At 35.3% G+C, this 19135-nt stretch overlaps 1 protein-coding gene across 1 annotated transcript in view; it reads right to left on the bottom strand.

Moving 5' to 3' along the window:
• Positions 1 to 425: 425 nt before the first annotated feature.
• TOPAZ1 (testis and ovary specific TOPAZ 1) overlaps positions 426 to 19135 on the bottom strand; it is a gene marked incomplete at its 5' end in the record, with an annotated part of 43925 nt that continues 25215 nt past the window's right edge. The window contains 9 exons of the mRNA XM_083379016.1: positions 426 to 850; positions 1074 to 1257; positions 2412 to 2615; positions 5537 to 5701; positions 8072 to 8237; positions 9540 to 9640; positions 13004 to 13019; positions 13727 to 13851; positions 14982 to 15156. Of these exons, the coding sequence (XP_083235142.1) occupies positions 640 to 850; positions 1074 to 1257; positions 2412 to 2615; positions 5537 to 5701; positions 8072 to 8237; positions 9540 to 9640; positions 13004 to 13019; positions 13727 to 13851; positions 14982 to 15156 (1347 nt within the window). The 3' untranslated portion in view covers positions 426 to 639. The remainder of the gene's footprint in view (positions 851 to 1073; positions 1258 to 2411; positions 2616 to 5536; positions 5702 to 8071; positions 8238 to 9539; positions 9641 to 13003; positions 13020 to 13726; positions 13852 to 14981; positions 15157 to 19135) is intronic.

Below are 19135 nucleotides of genomic sequence, written 5' to 3'. Positions count from 1 at the left end.
AAAAATGATAGCTTTGATTACAGAAGACATCGAGTGAATTTTAAACGCTGACTGGAAGACCCTTTTCGGCTTTTTGTGTGAAACAGAAAAATAAATGGTATTATGATATATGGTTTTATATCATTATATCTTTTATAAAAAAAGACTGATTCTTCTCTATACGATCACATTAGAAAGCAAATTTCTCTATTTTCTTTTGTTAGAAACTAATATTGAACAAAGTAAGAGTCTGAGCATAATACAAACAACCTTTATTGATTCATTTTAAACAATTATTGTAATGAAAGTCTTTATTGACTAAAAAAGTCAACCATTTATATGTCCCAAACTATAAAATTTTATTATATACTGTCCTCAGAACTGTAAACTATTTGCACGGCAACAGCCTTGTTTTTGAAAGACAGTAAAGATTATGAAACCTCTAATTCTAACCCTGAACTGTGAGCATATTTTGATGCAGGAAAAAAAAGTAAATGATCACGAACTGGTCCTTCTGAATGACCATGCCTAGAAACCCATATTCTAAATTATTTTTTTCATGTTAGAAACAGAAAAACTGAATTATTAAGAGTCTGAACACAACAGAAACAACCTTTATTGATTTATTTTAAGCAATGATTACTGTAACCAAAGTCTTGACTAAAAAAGCCAGGCTTTTCCTGCCCATTTCATATTCTCTTTCAACCATTTAAGTACGGACACATGCTCCAAACCATAAATTTTGTCCTTATTAACATTGACAGTCAAATGCTTTATGAAAAGCTTTGGATTAGATATCTGAGCAGCCTGAAACAGTCTCTCTGTAGCATTCTGATATTCTTCATTGTTTCGAATATTGTTACCTTCACATCTGGAAAAAAATTAAATAAGAGTTATGATTAGCATTCTATTGTTCTGGAAGACTTTCACTAGCAACATTTCATTTCTATGACTGGAAGTGTCAGCAGAGTTTATGTTAGTTTTATTGTCAAATAAATATCTAAATAAATAATAATACATCTTTTGCAGGGGATAAATCAATACATGAACAACTTTTTCACCTGTTTAGACATGCTTTTTGAATATATACCAACCTTTTTAATACTATTTGAAGTATTTGACTGGAAGCCCCAGGACTCTGAATACTACTGGCATTTGAAACCAAAAAAATTTCAATTGCTAATAGCATTTCAACTTCACTCATATAAGAAGGAATCAGTAGAAGTTTACGATAAAGATTTCCCTCAGGTGATGGATAGCAACCCAATGCTAAAGCATCTAAAAATGACAAGAAATAAATGAGAAGGTTTAACATTAGCAAAACATGTATCTCTGGTTTCTGTAGCTTATTACAAATTTTAAGGTTACTACAATATATAGACAGCTCTGAATTTTCTCCATTTTTGTACTGTTAATCCCTTTGGATATTTTGGTAAGTGGAAAAGAAAAGAAGAATCAGCAATTTAGAATGCTCAAAAACATTTTAGATATGCCAGTAAACTAAGAAGCTGCAAACCAACTTTAACATTCTTCTACTAATTCTTAAACAATCTAGGACTTGCCTAGGGATTTTTCCTTTCTAAAAAGAAGCAAAGTTATATTGCCTAAGTATTTTTTTGCCTTAAATCTCTTCTAAAATAACCCAATGTGTGAAATTAAAAAAGGATCTACCTGAAAATATATGTATCATATTTTGAATCATAACAGACAGACAAGATCTAAATGTTAATAATTATTGGTAGAAATATGTTTTGTTATGAGCTCAAGCTATCATTATGTTCTAGACATTTTGTTGAATTGTTTCAGATTGACTGTAGTTCATTATAAATACAACCTGAAAAGTAATGGTTGCTTTAGAAGAATCCCCAAGTAATTTTACAGGGCAGGTAGATTATTACTACTGTATGCTGCCTGCATGTAGGGTTAGCATGCTGACCTGCCTGCTTGCTACCAGACCTTCTCTGTGCCATGCTTTAGTGCGACCATTGTCTATACATGTGCTCTCCAAGAAACTCCCAGCCTTGGTTTTACTGCTCTTTACTGTGTTCAAACAATTCCAGCCCAGAACAAATGTGTTTTAGTAGGTATTTAGAATAAAAGAATCCATTCTTCCCAGAAACAGACCAAAACATGTTTTAATTTGGGCATGAAGCATCAAAAAAATTCTATTCCATGCACAGAATGGTTACTTTGGACATGTCTTACACAATGCTTTTAATAATCTCAAATAATTTTACTATTTGCTCCTCAGACTACAAGATTTTGTGTAATCAGTTGTTTCATAAATTTAAAATGACATGTGAGTACATGTCTCCAAAATTACTCTGGACGGTATTCAATATTAATGTAATCATCATAATTTTTTTAGCATAAACATTTCCATATGAAGTTGGTCCAACATAAAAAAACGATGCATCTTTAAGAAAGCTTACTTTTATAATGTTTCCTGGCCTTAAGCCACAAACAACTTCTTCCTAGTGTTGTGATTAATGCTCGAAGTAAATTAAATTCAATAGGAATATTTCTTGCAAGTATGAATTCTACTACAGTAGATGATATTTCAATGTTTCTGCTTTCTGAACAAGCACTTAGCAGTTTATTAAACAAAAGGCCATACTGGGATACATCCAAAGAGTCTGTAAGAGAAAATTTAAGAATATCCTTCATCTATGAAGCATACTACTTCTTCCATCAATGAAATGATGAAAACATTTTTCCTATTTTTATATAAGAACAATTAAGAAAGTTATTTTTTCTCCTTCAATTTCATTCAATTTTATTAAATTTTAAGAGCTGGGCACATTGCAAAATTGTTACACATGTTTTATATTAAGAAGTCAAATAAAAGGGCTATAGTAAATCATATATAAAGTACTAAATCTCTCCTGTCAGTCTGTATCCTTCAATTAGCCAAAACAGTGCATCACAGGGCAACAATTTTTGAACCAAGATACCTGAAATAGCCTAATTTAAAGAATGTATTCAAAATCTGGGACCAATTACTCAAGTGAAATTTAAATTTCAAGGATATTCAGACTTGTTGTACTGGAAAAGTTCATCATCACAGCACTACTGCCAGGTGATCATGAATTCTGATGCTCCCTGCCAGCTTCTCACAAACAAAGTCAAAATGTAAGCCAGCAAGAAGCTGGAAATCACTCCTGCTCCTACTGCTTTTTTTACTCACTATAGCCATTGTTTATCCTTTTTGATAAGTAAATATTGACCGAGGATGACCAACGTACTATAGATTTGTGTAATACTATTGAAAATACATTTTATGAAAACACAACTTTTATGAATAACTGTAAACAGGGCTTAAAAATTTCAGATTTCTTAATTATTTAAGAAAATAAATTAATTTCCTTAAAGGATCCCCAGAACATAGAATACAAACAAAACAAAATAGTTCATATGAACTAAACAACAGTTTCCTCTTACTGAAGGAAGAAGTGTTGCCAAGCTTATGTTAGTAAAATAAGATATCCAGAGGAAACAGTAGAAGTAGAACAAAGATACAATTTTATGTGTAAGTGATCCCCATTTTCTATAGATCTAATTTTTTACTATTTACTATTTCTAAAAAATCTATATATTATATTTTGTTATCAGTTATCTTATGCACACAAAAATGGCACATGAGCTTTTATGCATGCAGATGCATTTTTTAAAATTTCAAGATCTCATTCAGGGTAATTGTTATCTAAATTTATCTGGCCATCCATCTTAAACTAGTAAAACTGGGCAGTTAAAAACAATGCACACAAACTATATTAATAAAAAAATCAAAATAAAATAGTACAAAATACAATCATCATTATCACACTATAGCTAAGGTTTCTCAAAACAAGTCATAATACCAACTTCCTGTAATCGGCATGGCAAGTGAACATATTGCTAGTTTTTTTGCTAGCTAGCAAGGCAGTTTTGCAAGAGGAATCACTCCTAAATGATGGATCTGATTCAGCATAACCTAACTGAACAAAGGAGATATCACTGAGATTATCCATGCAACTCTGCACAGCTATTCCTCATGAGTAGACTGGAAACTGTCATTTTTATGGTTGATTTCTGATTGGAATATCTGAGAGTTAGGATTTAAATCAAGCTCAAACTTAATCAGAGATTAAGGCACTTCAGGTTGTTAAGATTTTATTGTAAATTGTATAAATTTAATTTTTTTTTATTTTAATCCCATTTATATCCCGCCCTTCTCCGAAGACTCAGGGCGGCGTACAATTTAAGCACAAACCAATGTGCTTAGCAATTTAATTTTAAGAAATGTATATGACATTTTAAGCTATGCAAAAAGGGTGTTTATATAGGGAGATTTGGAATTGTAACTGCAAATTATTAAGAAGATACATTCTTATGGAAAAAATGGAGAGCCAGAGGATAAAGAAAACAGAAATCCATAGTGCAAACTTTTGATACTTTTCAGCTAAGCTTTTGTATTAAAAAATTGATAAAACTGACACAGCATATTCTAATGAACTTGTAAAATAAGAATGAGCTGCAACTGATGTTTATAACATTAATTTGAATGAGATTTAAATTTAATGCAAATGATATGATGGATGACATATTCCCTAAAGGAGATGAACAGACATTAAACCAGGATAATTCCTTTCTCTTTGATATAAAAAAATAGCTTTGCTAAGATTTGGAGGGCCTTTTTAGAAGTAATAAAAAGATAATTTTTAGTTACAGTTTGGCTACAAGACAGATCTGTTAAAAGTTCTGGAGGATTTTCACTTTAAGACACAAATGAACAGCAAATTACTTTTGAAACTCTTTTTAAAGGGTTAATATTTTTTTTAAAAAAAAATCGGAAGATTTATAAGATTGGTTTATTCGATCATGGTTAAAAGAAGAAAACTTATCTAGTTATCTTTACTGGACTTTTGCTGACAAAGATTGATGTAGCATTTTGATTTTATTTTCCTTACTTAAGAAATGAGCTATGGGGAGAGATTATAAATCCCAAAAATATAAGTCCCAAAAATAAATAAATAAATAAATAAATATTCAGACAGTGAAAATCTATTAAAAATTATTTTTACCTGCTTGGATGGAAGAGAAAGTTACTTCTTTTTCTTTCCCTTCCCTTTTCTTTTTCACACTCTCTTTTTTGTGTTTTTTGTAGTTTGCACTGACTTTCAATAATTCTTAATTAAAATTATTTCAAAAAAGAATAAGTCATAATACTAATAGACATATAGATCATTCTAATATCCTTGCCTTAACATCTTAGAAAAAACATGATCTTCATAGCCTTCCAAAAGGCCAAAAGGATCCAGGCCATCTGGATCTCATGGCATTTCAAATGTCAGGTCCTGTGGCAGAGAAGGCACAGAACCTCTATGAATAAGTAGAGCTACCTATATTAGTAAATCTGATTTATTTTAGTGACTGAAAACACTTAATAAACAGTGATTTTACATTATTTATACATTCCCAAATTACAGCACGTCTGGGTAATGAAAATTGCCATGATGTAGATTCAAATTAAAGTCTATTATTTTAAGTAATACGTAACAAGTAATTAACAACTTACCACAAGTATTCTGAAAACCTGGGAGATTTTTTAAGACTTCGAACGTTTCATCATACCGTTTTTTTGTCATTAATTCAGATGCTACAGCATATAGCAAATTATGTCGATTGAGGACATCCATTCTTTCACAAGGCCACGCTGCTGTATTTATTATCCATTCTGACCCTGTGGGAAGTAATGTTTTTTTTTAAAATTGTTAGAACATGAAGCAAAAAACAAAATTATGGGACTAATCTCAAATATTAGGCTTTCTAAATGGCCTTTAGAAGAAATTTAGGTTCTTAATATTCCTTAAGCTATATTACATAGTTTGAGGGAGCGTAGTAATATCCTTACAAAAACAGCAAGTCCTTATATTTGATTCTTGGAATAGTTGCTGAAAAAATTCCATAAGTATTACTAAAAGCAACACATCACAGGGCTTGGATACAAAACAAAGGGCATATCTGAGTGACGTTATAAGTTGTTATGTAATATTTTTGAGGAGCAAATCCTTCATTGCACATAAACTAGGAAAAGCTACTCGGGAGAAGGGCGGTATATAAAACAAATAAATAAATAAATAAATAAAATAGAATTAAAATAACAATTCTCTATGAAGTAAAACAAAGTTAGGTGTCTAACTTTAGATATCTCAAGTTGTGTGTGAATGTTCAAGAAAGATGTGATATTCAATCTTGCACATGTAAAGATTTTCTCAGCTTTTGTTCATTCAGGGATTGATGGAAATACTCAATTTGATGAGGGAGGATGGTGCACTGTATTTCTTCTTTGAGACTCATTAAATAATTGAAAAATAAACCTTTTATCACTATTTAATACTCTTTCTGAAATTTGTCTTTTAGATTTTAAGTCTGCTAATAAGAATATTTTTTTAGTAATTATTTCAATTATTCTTTGAAGATACCCTTTTGGCTAAATAGTTGAATAAAAATGCTTTGAATGTAGCATATGCTTGTTATGACATTATTCTAAATACATTCCAAAATCAGGAACTAAACATGTCTTTCCAAAAATGATTTTTTACGATATGATAATCTTTATTGTCATTGTCCCATACAGAACAATGAAATTGAAAAATCCACATCAACCCCACAAAAACAACAAAATACATATCAACATACCACCCACCCCACATATACACATTTAACCCCTAGAAACACTCTAACACTCTAAAAACTAAATACAGAAGTTCTCTCAGAAACTGCATTCTGCTGCATTCAAAGCCAAAACCGCTTTTGGATAAAAAGTATTTCTCAGGCGGCTGGTCCTGGTCTTAATGACCCTACACCTCCTTCTAGAAGGCAGAAGCTGAGAGAGATCATTTCTGGGATGCGTGCAATCCTGCACAATCTCCACAGCTTTCTTATAACACCTGGAGGCATAGATTTGATCTAAAGTAGGAAGAGTACACCCAATTATTCTCTCCGCAGTCTTTATGACCCTGGACAGCATTGTTTTTTCCCTGACTGTACAACTCCCAAACCACACACACAGACCATAGGTTAACACGCTTTCTATGGTACAGTGGTAGAATGCCAACAACAGGTCCTTTGAGAGATTATGCTTCCTGAGAATTCTCAAGAAGTATAACCTCTGCTGTGCTCTCTTCATCACAACTTTGGTGTTTGCTCCCCATGTCAGATCATCTCTTACCTGTTCCACATAATTCCCTTCAATAATAAGTGGATGAATGTTCGATTTGCATTTCCTAAAGTCCACAATAATCTTTTGTTTTTTTAAATTGAGGAATAAATTATTTTCCCTACACCAGTCCATCAGCAACTCAACCTTCTTCCTATAAGCTGACTCCCCTTCCCCAGCAGTAATCAGACCAACCACCGTTGTGTCATCTGCAAACTTAATGATCTTATTGCTGGGGTAATACGGAACACAGTCATATGTGTAGAACGTGTACAAAAGCTGGCTCAACACCCCCCCCTGCGGCGTCCCTGTATTTATACTGAGATCCTCTAGGCTTATGTTAAAATAAAACTATAAATATATAAATAAATTTAAAAAAAAATCACAATAAAAATACAGGTTTATTTATTTATTACACTTATATGGCTGCCCATCTCACCAGAAGTGACTTTGGGTAGCATACAGCATCAAAAATATAAAAACAAACTCAATACATAAAGCATACATTCAATCAGCAACAGAACCATCTCAAGAACTCATAGGTCCCCTAACAGCCCAGGCCTGATGACAAAACAGATCTTAGGGACTTTGGGAAAACAAGGAGGGATAGAGAGGGAGAATATTCCAGAAGCTAGTGCCATGGTAGATAAGGCCCATTTTCTCAAGAGTTGTCAAGCGTAGCTCCCTGAAAGACAGGAACCATAGCACGCCTTTCTTGCTGGATCTGATGGATGAACAGATAGAACTGGGGAAAGGCAGACCTTCAACTTGGCCCCATGCCATGAGGGGATTTAAAAGTCAAAATCAGCATCCTGAATTGGACCCAGAAGCAAACTATAAATATTTACATAAATGTGATCAATAAATCCAATTTTGTTAATTTAACTTTACCTCTCAATACCCATAGTACTCCATCAAGTTTCCCACATTTGAGAAAGATTTCCACAGCAACATTAACCATTTGACATCTTGATACTGACTGCTCTGATTCAAAAAGTCCTTTAAGAAGTGTGAAGTGTATCTTTAAAGCATGAAACACATCCAGAATCTTCTTGGCCTAATATAAAAATGGAAAAAGCAGGAATGAAAATTGCAACCAATTTCATGCTTTTTAACATTAGTTCACTTGTAGTTTGGTTAGTGTCTTTATCTCAAAGAGAGCACAGTATACTTTTTCTCATCTCATTTATTTATTTTATTTTTATTTTTATTCCATTTATATCCTGCCCTTTTTCCGAAGACTCAGGGCGGCTTTACAAACTTAGCAGTAGCCTTCATTCTATGTATATGCCTGCTAATTAGGGCTTTCACACACACCCCAAGCGGCATTATTACAAAGTCAGCTTAATTGCCCCCAACAATCTGGGTCCTCATTTTACCTACCTCGGAAGGATGGAAGGCTGAGTCAACCTTGAGCCTGGTGGGATGCGAACCTGCACTAATTGCAGGCAGCTGGTGTTACTTAAGGAGGCATTAGCCCACTGCTCCACCAAGGCTCTTTACCAAGAATTAGCTTCTTGAAAGAAATTGTGCACTATAATTAAGGATATATGTAGCTTTCTTTTCCCAATTACAGGTTCTGCATATGACCATGAAACTCACTGAAACTAGGATTTTTTTAAAAAACTTAGGCAATATTGCTCCTTTAGGCATTTTATTGCATTATTGTAAAATTCTGATATTTCTGACACATTTCAGAATAAAACACAAATTTTGAAATACTATATTTTCTAAGTTTGAATTGTTAATTAAGCACAGACATTGACAAAATTTTCCATCTTTTAATATTAAGGATATTCAAAACATAGCCAAAACTAGAATTCAGCAATGAGGAAGTTATTAATGTAACCTTTTAGGTATTTTTATCGGGGCAAGATTGGGAAAATATATAACTGATTTCTTCATCCCTACAATCAAAATATGCATCTATGAGAAATGATCCAAACATTTCACACTTATCCATACATATTGGCACCAAGTGAGAGAAATGTTTAAAATATCTTTACTTCAAACTTTTGTTTTATACAAATATCTCGATTTCACTTGCACAAAGAAAAATGATTTAATTCCCACTATATACTTGAAAGAAAATACGAACAGTAATTTATTTCTAATTCAACCGATGATCTCTTAGTTGATGGCTATTCAATAGGAAAGCATGTATGGGCTTGCAAGGCATGTATAAATATATAATTTGTTATTTCTAATTCAACTGATGATCTCTTAGTTGATGGCTATTCAATAGGAAAACATGTATGGGCTTGCAAGGCATGTACAAATATATAATTTGTTGCATCTATGGCCCACCCGTCAAATTTAAAAAAAATCACATAATAAACATTATAATTTTGTAAGTTACCTTTGACCACTGGTGTATTTTGTAATATGAAAACATGACACTAATGCCAATCCGTCCTAATGAAGAAATGTCTCTTTCTTCACGATAAGCACCAACATTAACTAAAAAATTAACAATAGTTATCTTAGATTAGCATTGTTTTTAAATGGGGCAAAGGAAGTAAAATTTTTGAAACAAGTATACATAAATATGATATGGAAAGCAAACAATATTCAAAACTTGAATTTCTTCAAGTAGGAAATTATTATTTATTCCATTTTTTTTCTTAAAAAACTCAAAAGTAGAATACATTGAGATTTCCCTTAATTTCCTCCTCAAAATCCTGTAAATTGGTTGGTATATCCAAAAATTAAAATTCATTCTTTTGATAAGAGGCTGAGTGAAAGTGCATTCTGGAAGTTCTGTCAAACTATTTTGGATTAGCTATGGCTTTGAAGAAATAAACACTTTGATTTTTCCAAGTTTCAACTAAAACATCATCTGCAGGAATTCTGGAATTAGTTTATGGAGTGAGACTGACAAGTGTACATTGCACCTCTCATTTCCTCTTCACACTGCTTGCTCCTTTCCCAAAGTTCTCCCTTCTCACCTTGCTCTCAGCTACTCCTGCCAATAGTATATCTCATTGGTTTGCCTGTTCCTGATCTTCCTCGTGCCTTTTCTTCCCTCCCCTGCCTACCCAAATATATTATTTTGTAAGAGAAAGCCCTCAACTTTGCATTTTTTTCTCCCACTTTTCTCGCTAACCAGTCTGGAACCAGGTTTTCCATACAGTGTAGAGATCAGTCCTTCTCAAACATGCATTTCCAGTTGAAGTGCAGACTATTTAATCCATGTTCAGAATTATGCAGATTTTAAAAGCCTATGTGTCTTATTTATTTGCATGTTACTCACCTTTTAAAATTCCAGGCAATTCATAAAGATGCAATGCAATATATCCATAGAATACAGAACATAAATTGGGTCCAGAAAGCTAGTGGCAATTATGCTGTTGCTCTAAATTTAATTATCAAACAGTATGGTAGCATAAACGGTGATGAGGAACATCTCTCTTTGCCAGGACTTTCCTGATCCACAAAGGGAAGCAAATGGCATTATAGTCTAAGCTATGTCTCCACCTGCTATTCTAGAAGTCACAAATCCAGGACATAGAACCATTCCTATAGGGAAAGTATGATTCCACCCAAGCCAATCATCAAAGATGTTACAAGTCAGTACATTTCTGGACTATCAGTATCTCTTTGGTAGGACTCAATCTAAGTTTATTTCAATCCATCCAACTTCTCATAACCTTCCACTACTGGATTAAGACCAGCACTGTTTATCTGTATGACCTCTCCCTGTAGTTTCATAGAAATGTTAAATGGTGAGAAAAGTCCTGTGGTAATCCACGTAATAACAATCATGAATTCGAGGCTTCCTTCCCACAATTAACTGGAACAGTATACTTAGAAAGAAACAGAGCTCCCTTAGAATGGAACCTTATTCTAATGTAGTTGGGCCAAAAGGATACTGCACAGAATTTGATATAAAAAATACCCAATGGGACACTTAAAAGACCAGGAGGAACATAGTCTCTCTATCCAGTTCCCAAAGGAAGTTACACTACTGATCAATGTTTATATATTATATCCATGTTTAAATCTTGATTTGATTTACACAATCATCTGACTTCCAGGTTCTTCTCCAATATTAGCAACACCAAGTCCATCAGTCAACTTGTACTCCTGGGTAGTACAGGATCTACTAGACTAGGCACTAGGAAGCTGAGAACACACTCATCACATTGCACTTCATGGAATTATAGCTGCCCAACTTTCAAGCAAAAGGCTGGAAGTGGGACCAAGCAAACCATCTGGATCCAGATTCAGGAATGTTGCTTATAAAAGGTGTGTGAAAAATGAAAAAAGTAAAGGAGCACTGTGGATTACTGCTTAAGAGCTGAAAATATAGGTTCTTCTGGGCCAACAGAGAACCAACAAGGTTACTTCTGCAAGTTCTCAAAAAAAAAAACACCCCACCTTGCTTGCATATTACTCTAGCAATCAGATTGCTACAAGTTTACAACCAATTAATAAAGAAAGTGGCCAGTCTGTTCTCAACAATAGAAATCAAGAAATAAAAAAAAATACTACACCCTCAGACTGATGGAAAAGAGGACATTTAATCTGCTGAAAAGTTCCTCGTATTTGTGCAGCTTCAAAATGCACCGTAAAAATGAAAGGAGGTTCTTCTATACTTTCTGGTGATCTCTCTCATGAAAAAAACAAAGCTTCACAGCCATTTGGCAGAGATGATCTACTTAAGATGACTGGTTGACTATAACAATTTATCTGATGTAATTCTACATCAGAGCTTGAAATTGCTGACTTCATCATTGCAACTCCAAGTAGCAGATTGGTACTTGATTTCTGATTCTCATTTGTTGTCGCACCCATATTGCCATATTGCTGGCAACTCTGTCCACAGCCTGGAGTTCAATCCTGATGGGCTCAAGGTTGATTCATCCTTCCAAGGTCAGTAAAATGAGGGCCCAGATTGTTGGGGGCAGTAGGCTGACTCTGTAAACCACTGAGGGGGCTGTAAAGTATGATGAAGTGGTATAGAAATCTAAGTGCTATTGCTAAAAGGGTTTCACATAGATTTTCCCTTCTCAATGCTGATGACAGTACAAATACATACTGCTACTGCAAGGGAATTGACACTAAGTTGTGGCATTTTTAAGCAATCTAATATTTATAGAAGCAACACTTACTGCTATTGCAAAGAATATGAAAGGACCAAAGTGATAAGGATGCTAATTAGTCCTTAAAGCTTAACTAGTTCCATCACTGCCTTGACAAGATTTTGTAGTGAACATTCTTCTGGTGTTTGTATGAAAATTGTATTTTTCTGGGAATAGACACTATTTTCTTATTGGAGATAGTTTTTGTCTCAGGCTGGCCAGCAATCTGCATATTGATAAATACTATAGTTTCTTAAATACCACTTGAACTCTGAACAAAATAATATAAATTAGGATGTTTATCAGGCCATGTTTTCATGTACTCACATCACTGGGATCTTGATAAGATATAGTGCAGACCAAAAAGGGGGATTGCTTATACAATGTGTATTTTTGAGGTACTTCTTATGATTAGGTGAACTGGATCATACCTCAAGATACATTCCCTTCTCAGAGCATTCCAGGATTCATTTCAATATCTCCATGTGAAATCTGTAGTAGCACACAAAGCACTTCACTCTCTTCAATTCCAACACTGATCTCTTCAGAACCATTGAGCAGGAGCCATAAAACCTGTTCAGGATTGCTCAAGTGCTTTGGAGATGCTGTGTATCTTTAAGCTTAGAACATAAAAAACCACTGGAGCGCCAGGTACCACTTATTTTTATACCTATGCATTTGGTTTTTCCTGCCTAATTGCAGGACCTTACTTTTCTCACCACTGAACATCAAGTTATACTTTCTTTGATGCAGACCTGGAAGATAAAACAATGATAGGAGGATAAACACATAGATCCCCATATATCAAAATTATGTTCAGGGTTATTTGCTCCTTAGAAGAAAAACCTCCAGGTAACTGTCCACTGACGTTTTGTAATCCAAGTTTCTGTTTTTCTTGTGGAGGATTGAGGAGCAGGTGCCCTTGGTGTGCTTCCATTTGACTTGTAGCCTTGTGCTTCTCTCCTTCCTCTCACAGTGTCATGTAGATCTATACAAGTAAAGGGTTAATGAAACAGCAACTCCTTTGCTTTCTTCTTGCTTGGTGGGTATGGTTAGGAGTTATTTTTTCCCCTCATTTTTGATTTCAAGGACATTTCAGAATAGGTTTCTCCAATTTGAAGGTACCAGAGATTAACATAGATTTGAATTTAAAATTGAGAGCTTCAGCACTGAATGTGGGAATAAAGGGTGGCTTAGTATTTGTGCTTCAGTTGATAAGATTATAACTCAGCTGCCTGGTTAGAATCATTCACTTCCTCTAGGGCAGGGGTGTCAAACTCGCAATGTGTTGTGATGTATTGCGACTCTTCCCCCCATTGCTGGCAATGGGGTGGCCGTGCTGTAGGCCGGCAATTTGATAGCCCTGCTCTAGGGGAACAGTGACTAGGAGTAATTCCTTACAAGCTATTGTATGGGCTGGATCCATGTGTCCCTTGCTTCAGGCAGCTGGTAGTAGCATTACTGGATATCTTTGAGAGGTGATCAATGCCTCTTTAGAAGCAGCAATGTTGCTGAACAAGTTGACAAGGATGGTGATCCATCTCCAATCTGAAAAGGCCCTCCATTGTAGCAGCATTGAGCTAGAGTCTGTGAGATTGAAAAGGAGAAACAAGCTGAACCTAAGTAAGCCCAAGTTCTTGTTTGTCCAGAAACCTTTAATCCTCTGCAATGGAAGGGACTTTAAGCAGGATGTTTTCTCAGAAAAAGAAATGTAGGGGATCTCCTATCCTCACAACTACTACAAGATAGACATAAGGGAGACACAGCTAGAGGAACCTTTATCTAACTTCTTGGAATAAGGCATCAGTAACTCATGATATCATTATCTTTAGGACAAGCTACTGTAGTGTTTTATATGGGACTGCTCTTGAAGATTATCTGGCTAATTACTGGCGACTGCATAATCATTTATTTTTTTTATTTTAATTCCATTTATATCCCGCCCTTCTCCGAAGACTCAGGGCAGCTTACAAGCTTAGCAGTAGCCTTCATTCTATGTATATGCCTGCTTATTAGGGTTTTCCACACACACACCCCAAGCGGCATTATTACAAAGTCAGCTTAATTGCCCCCAACAATCTGGGTCCTCATTTTACCTACCTCGGAAGGATGGAAGGCTGAGTCAACCTTGAGCCTGGTGGGATGCGAACCTGCAATAATTGCAGGCAGCTGGTGTTACTTAAGGAGGCATTTAATACTAGCACACTGCAAATATTTCATTAGTGGTCAGTGGGGACTCAAGGACTCAGTAGAACTAAAGCTGTAAGTGTCAGAGTGAGGGAGGTCAACAGAATTATCAATCTGATCTACTGGCAAAATTCTGGATGAGGAAGCAGCTCCACTAATCCTATTCATAAATAGAATCAGTTGCCACAAATATCTGAATTGCTAACTTCCCAGCAGGCTTATTAGGCTTTTTTTTCCTTCATAAGAACTATCAACAAATAATGGAGCTCTTATTTTTGAACTGCTATCAGATGTTAAGATAGGAACTGAATTAAAGGAGAGAGGCCTCCTTCATACAGTCACCAAAAAAATATTCCTGCTTTTTAAAATCAATGTGATGATGAGCAATGATGTAGTTAAGATAAATTCACAATTTCCACTGCAGAGATTAAGTGGAACTGATATTTTTGGGGATCCACATTCAACTTTAAAGAGAACCTGTTTTTCTTTGCATGTAAGCTTGTAATACTTGACAATATTTGCTCATTTACCTGTAGCAGCAAATTCACAAAATGGAACGCCTGGCTTCTCTTCCTTCACTGAACTGATTAGTATGCTGGCCACATGCCACGAGTATTTTTCAAGATAATCAGCATTTTTACACCCTCTCATCACATTAGCATACAGAATTCCCAATTTAGCCCAGTCACTTTTTTCTTTACAATGCTGTTCAAAAGTGAGAAAAGATGAATAGCATTACTAACAATAATTCACACACATTATAAACTTAATACATAGCATTTTTTTCTTTTTGAAATAGAACTAAATTATTTAAATGGGCTTTGTCTACTTAAAGAATAGTTTATCAATAACTGTATTTGCTAATTTTTACAATTTTATACAATTTAAAGGTTTTTCCTTGTAATATATATGACTGTGAAAATATTGAGAAAATAAAAAAATACTTACAATTCATTCCAAAACCTTGATAAAGTATACAGATAATTTGTTGTTATTTAATAATAACTTTTCTTAAGATTGAACTACACTGTTGAAAGGAGAATCTGTCCGAAGAAACGCTTTTAGTTGTTTCCCTGTTAAATTATTTCTATCTCTATAGTGCTTCATGGTGGTAGTATGTACGGTTATGAGTAAAAAAATGGTAAAAGTGTATGCCAAGAATATAAATACTCCCATCAGACTGCACAGGTCCTCCCAACTGATCAGCTAAAGCAAGCAGGCACCTACATTTGGCAATCTGCTTGAGGTAGATTGCCACTTGAGTGACAATGAGAAAGGTATCATTTATACTGCATCAGAAAAGACAATGAAAAATTCAAGTTTATATAAACACTGATGCAGAAGTTTGAGGAATTTTATGGTCGTTTAATTTGAAATCAATAGATCATTCAGAAAGAATATGGTGCTTGTCATTAAAGACTAGAATGCCAAAGTTGGAACCATTAAGAAGAAAAATATAATTGGACTGTATGGCCTAGGACAGAGGTCCCCAACCTTTTGGGCACCAGGGACCGGTTCCGTGGAGAAAGGTTTTTCTATGGACTAGAGAATGCGTGGTTATGTATGCTGCCTGCATCCCACAGATGGGGTTCTCCTTGTCTTTGTGGACTGGTTGCTGGCAGGCTGGGGCCCGGTACAGGTCCATGGACTGGGGGTTGGGGACCCCTGGCCTAGGAAATACAAATGAAATAGAGCAATATCTATATCTAATAATCCAGTTATCCAGTTATATTTTTCAAATAATCTAAATGACATTTATATACGTGAATATCACCAGATGGAGCCCAGAGAAATTAAATTTACTGTATTAGTGGCACAAGGACATAGAAGTGCTTAGTTTTAACAGCAAAGAATGGGCCAGTTTGTGACTTTAGATCACAAACTACTCATCTGCAAATTTCAAGACAAACTATAGTGGAAGAATAAAGCTACCAATAGAGAATATGCCCATCATTTTCAAGAACTTCAACGATTCTTTTGATGTCCTAAACAAGGTTCCTAGAGGAAATCACAAAACATCAAAATAATTGTTAAAAAAGAATGCGAAAAGATTCTCAAAGACCTAAAAACCAAAGCAACCAAATTGGGTATCAGAGTAGATTAGGGGTCTTCAAACCTGGCCCTTTTATGACCTGTGGACTTCAACTCTCAGAATTCCTCAGCCAGGCATGCTGGCTGAGGAATTCTGGGAGTTGAAGTCCACAAGTCATAAAAGGGCCAAGTCTGAAAACCCCTGGAGTAGATGGTGGAAATTGTCAAGAGAAGACAGGCAAAGCCAAGAATGACAAATTCTCAGGCAGAAATTTAACAAAGAATTAGTGGAAGAAACAAGAAGCAGGACTACCATGATATTATTTAAGACATTAAACATGAAAAAACAAAAGATGACAATGGATATATAGTAATAATTTCAAGAAAAACAAAGTTGGAAAGAAAAAGAGACATAACTGATATGTGATAGAAAATTGAAAAACCTAAGAATACAAAAAAGAAATCAATATGTGTTTCATGAATCGTTGTGTAGCTCATATCAAGCTATGGAGTGTGCTTAGGAAAATAGGAATCCCAGAACATTTCATTGTCCTCATGTAAAACCTATATACAGATCAAGAAACCACAAGCAAAAAATATTGGTTAGGAAAGGAGTGAAATAAGATTGTATCCTGCTTTCTTATTTATTATATATATTCTGAATATGTATTGTGAGAGCTGGATTGGAAGAAAATGAGCAAGGTTTTTAAAAGTGGAGGAACATACATCAACAACCTGTACCAAGTTTATGGCACTGCTCTGATAGTTGAAAATGCAAATCATCTGCAAACTCTAGTAATGGAAAAAACCCAGCCAATTAAATACAAATAGATTAAATTAATAACAATAGCCACCAAGCTTAGAAATGAAGTCACTGAAAGGGTGAATAGCTTTTGTCTTTTAAGATGGATTATTAACAGTAAAAAGAAATAGCAGTCAAGAAATATACCAGGGAGTAGCATTTTGGGAAAGCCTTGAAAAAGATATTCAAATACTGGGATGTCTTTATATCTATTATATTCTGGATATCTTTGTAAATTTATCTCCCTGAGAAGCCATTAATGGTTGGAAAAATGGAAGAGATAATGGGAACAGCTTTCTAGGAATGTTGCCTTAGCTAATTTGATTTCATTTGTGTAAACCAGAAATAATCTTTTTTTTCTAGAATGTATCTATCCAGCCCTCATGACACAAAGAGGTACACATCAAGGGTTCCCAACCCCCTGGCCACAGTCCATTATGAGTGGTGGGCCAATGAGCCCACTCACATGTGCACAGCTTAACTACTGTAGTCAAGCTGCATGTGCACGCTGGCACACTGAAGAGCTAGGTGGTGGCATATCATTCTGGGGAAGGTCTATTTATTGGTTGCTGATGATGACCTGATGGCAAATAATCAGTCAATTACTAAAAAAATCGTGCATGTTTTCATCACGCTGAGTGTGTAAACTTATAATTTGAGGACTATCTGGTTTGGTTTCTTCTTCAGACCACACTAATTTTGTTAAGGATTAAAAGAAAGCACTCTAACAGACTACTCATTGGCACAACACAGAGAATCAACAAGCTATAGGAAAGGTAAAGGTTTCCCCGCACATGCGTGCTAGTCGTTTCCGACTCTAGGGGCCGGTGCTCATCTCCATTTCAAAGCCGAAGAGCCAGCGTTTGTCCGAGGACGTCTCCGTGGTCATGTGGCTGGCATGACTAGACGCCAAAGGCGCACGGAACACTGTTACCTTCCCACTGTAGTGGTCCCTATTTTTCTACTTGCATTTTTACGTGCTTTCGAACTGCTAGGTTGGCAGAAGCTGGGACAAGTAACAGGCGCTCACTCTGTTACACGGCACTTGGGATTCAACCCACCAAACTGCCGACCATCTGATTGACAAGCTCAGCGTCCTAACCCACTGAGCCTAATGGCATAAAAACCAAAGACACAAGAAAAAAAATCTCATAGGCATTAAATATATACAAATATTAAGCTGACTAAGAATTAACTATAACTGCCAAAACAAAAAGACAATGTAAATCACAAGACAATGAACCTACAAGATTTTCCTATCAATAGCAAACAAAAAAATTAGGATGCCCCATAAATATGTTTTTTCTATCTGTATCATCCCGGATCCTACTTTGCCCATGATGAAGTCTCTTATATTTTCTTGCTCATGAATGCTAACGATCTATGCTACTACAGGAAATACTTTTAACAACTATTAGTCCATCAATTGTTCTAAATTATGATGCTGCTGAACAAAGGGAATAACAACTCATGCCTGAAGTTAGGTCTGTTGCAGTACACCTGTGGTCATATGATACAAATTTAGAAGCTTGACCAAATGCAGGGGTGCTGCAACTCCATCTGCCTGTCCCACAATTACTGCTTTCAGCAGTCTGAGGTAGCTGTCAATGCCCAGGACTCTACATCAGTCCTAGCACTGCCCTTGCCACCTCACTGCACCTCACTGCATTCTGTAAAACTTGAGCCTTGGGGAATGACTCCCCTGAAATTGTGAGAGGACATGGATGAACACCCCATTTTTTTGTCATCACGGGGACACTGCAACTGCCCTAACTTCAGGCATGGATTGTATCTTCCTTTGTTCAGCACCATCTTAATGTTCAGTTAAGAATGCTGAAGACGCTGAGCCTC

Source organism: Vipera ursinii, assembly GCF_947247035.1.
Source record: "Vipera ursinii genome assembly, chromosome: Z".
Classification (NCBI taxonomy): domain Eukaryota; kingdom Metazoa; phylum Chordata; class Lepidosauria; order Squamata; family Viperidae; genus Vipera; species Vipera ursinii.
Note: the sequence above shows the minus strand (reverse complement) of the source record. Positions and strands in the feature narration are given on the sequence as shown.